This window comes from Haplochromis burtoni, unplaced genomic scaffold (genome assembly GCF_018398535.1).
Source record: "Haplochromis burtoni strain Fernald_Lab_line unplaced genomic scaffold, NCSU_Asbu1 Contig_7128, whole genome shotgun sequence".
NCBI lineage: Eukaryota > Metazoa > Chordata > Actinopteri > Cichliformes > Cichlidae > Haplochromis > Haplochromis burtoni.
In genome coordinates this window covers 1-1,077 of record NW_024589485.1, presented here as the reverse complement: position 1 = coordinate 1,077, position 1,077 = coordinate 1, and the positions used below count along the sequence as shown (strand labels likewise).

General features: G+C 37.7%; 1 protein-coding gene across 1 annotated transcript; it reads left to right on the top strand.

Annotated features, from left to right (window-relative positions):
* The first annotated feature begins 309 nt into the window (after positions 1–309).
* Positions 310–1,071, top strand: LOC102309855 (glycine N-acyltransferase-like protein 3). Its single transcript, XM_005953677.3, has 2 exons — positions 310–438; positions 547–1,071. Exons 1-2 carry the CDS (start codon positions 422–424, stop codon positions 950–952), a joined length of 423 nt encoding a protein of 140 aa, XP_005953739.2. The 5' UTR covers positions 310–421; the 3' UTR covers positions 953–1,071.
* Positions 1,072–1,077: the final 6 nt, after the last annotated feature.

The following is a 1,077-nucleotide window of genomic DNA, read 5'->3' as shown; positions in this document are numbered from 1 at the left end:
AAATAAGCACGAAATAAATACGGTGGCTTTTACGTCACTACATTTGACAGCTGTTCCTATTTACACAGTTTTATAGACACAACACACTTTGTACAGTGTGATCCATTATTACTAAAGAAGTGTAAGTTACAACAGATTCATTGATAACACTGGATCAGCATTATTTAATGGTCATATGGTGATTTTCCTAATGATAGTTACACCTTTTTTATGTTGTTTTGCTGTTTTTACAAATTACTGTTTAACCTCTTGCAAGGAAGGAACAACAAACAAAGTATTCAATGTAAATTATTTTTGTCCAACAGGACTTGATGTTTCCCATGCACCAGTCCTCAAACAAGTGTCTTGTGACAGAAGAGTAAAATACAAAACTGATATTTTAGTACACCTTCTGTATTTGCAAGACACCAACTATCTGCACATGCCAGCGATTAACAGGTATAATCTGAAAAGCATATGTCTGTGCATATGTCACATGAAATATGCTTCAGAGCAATGTAAATTATATTGCTTCTCAACAACTTTTCTTTTCTTCTTTTTTTTAAGTGAGCTTGAGTCGAGGATTTCGTCTCTTAATCTTTCCCACGTTGACTTGGTGAATAAAACCTGGAAGTTCGGAGGAGACGAGAAGGGTTACAGAAAGATTGAAAACCTAATCAGTAACTTCCCATCATGCTGCATCACAGACAGCCAGGGTCAGCCCGTGTCCTGGATACTCGTATATGATTACTGTGCTCTGGGAATGTTGTATACGCTGCCAGAGCACAGAGGGAAAGGATACGCCAAAATCGTGATCAGCACTTTGGCCAAGAAACTCCATGCTGAGGGTTACCCGGTGTTCTGCTACATAGAAGAGGACAATGTGCTGTCCTACAAGCTCTTTAAAAACATGGGCTTCATTGAGGATCCTTCTTACAGGGCTGCATGGTTGGAGTTCAATTTTTCAGATTAGAGTCAACATCTTTTATATGTACATCCAACATTTGTATCACGTTGCGCCTTCTTCATTTATAAAAATAGTATTCAAATGAATGCAACCCTCTTATTTATAAAAGTGTGATCACTTCTGGTCTGTTT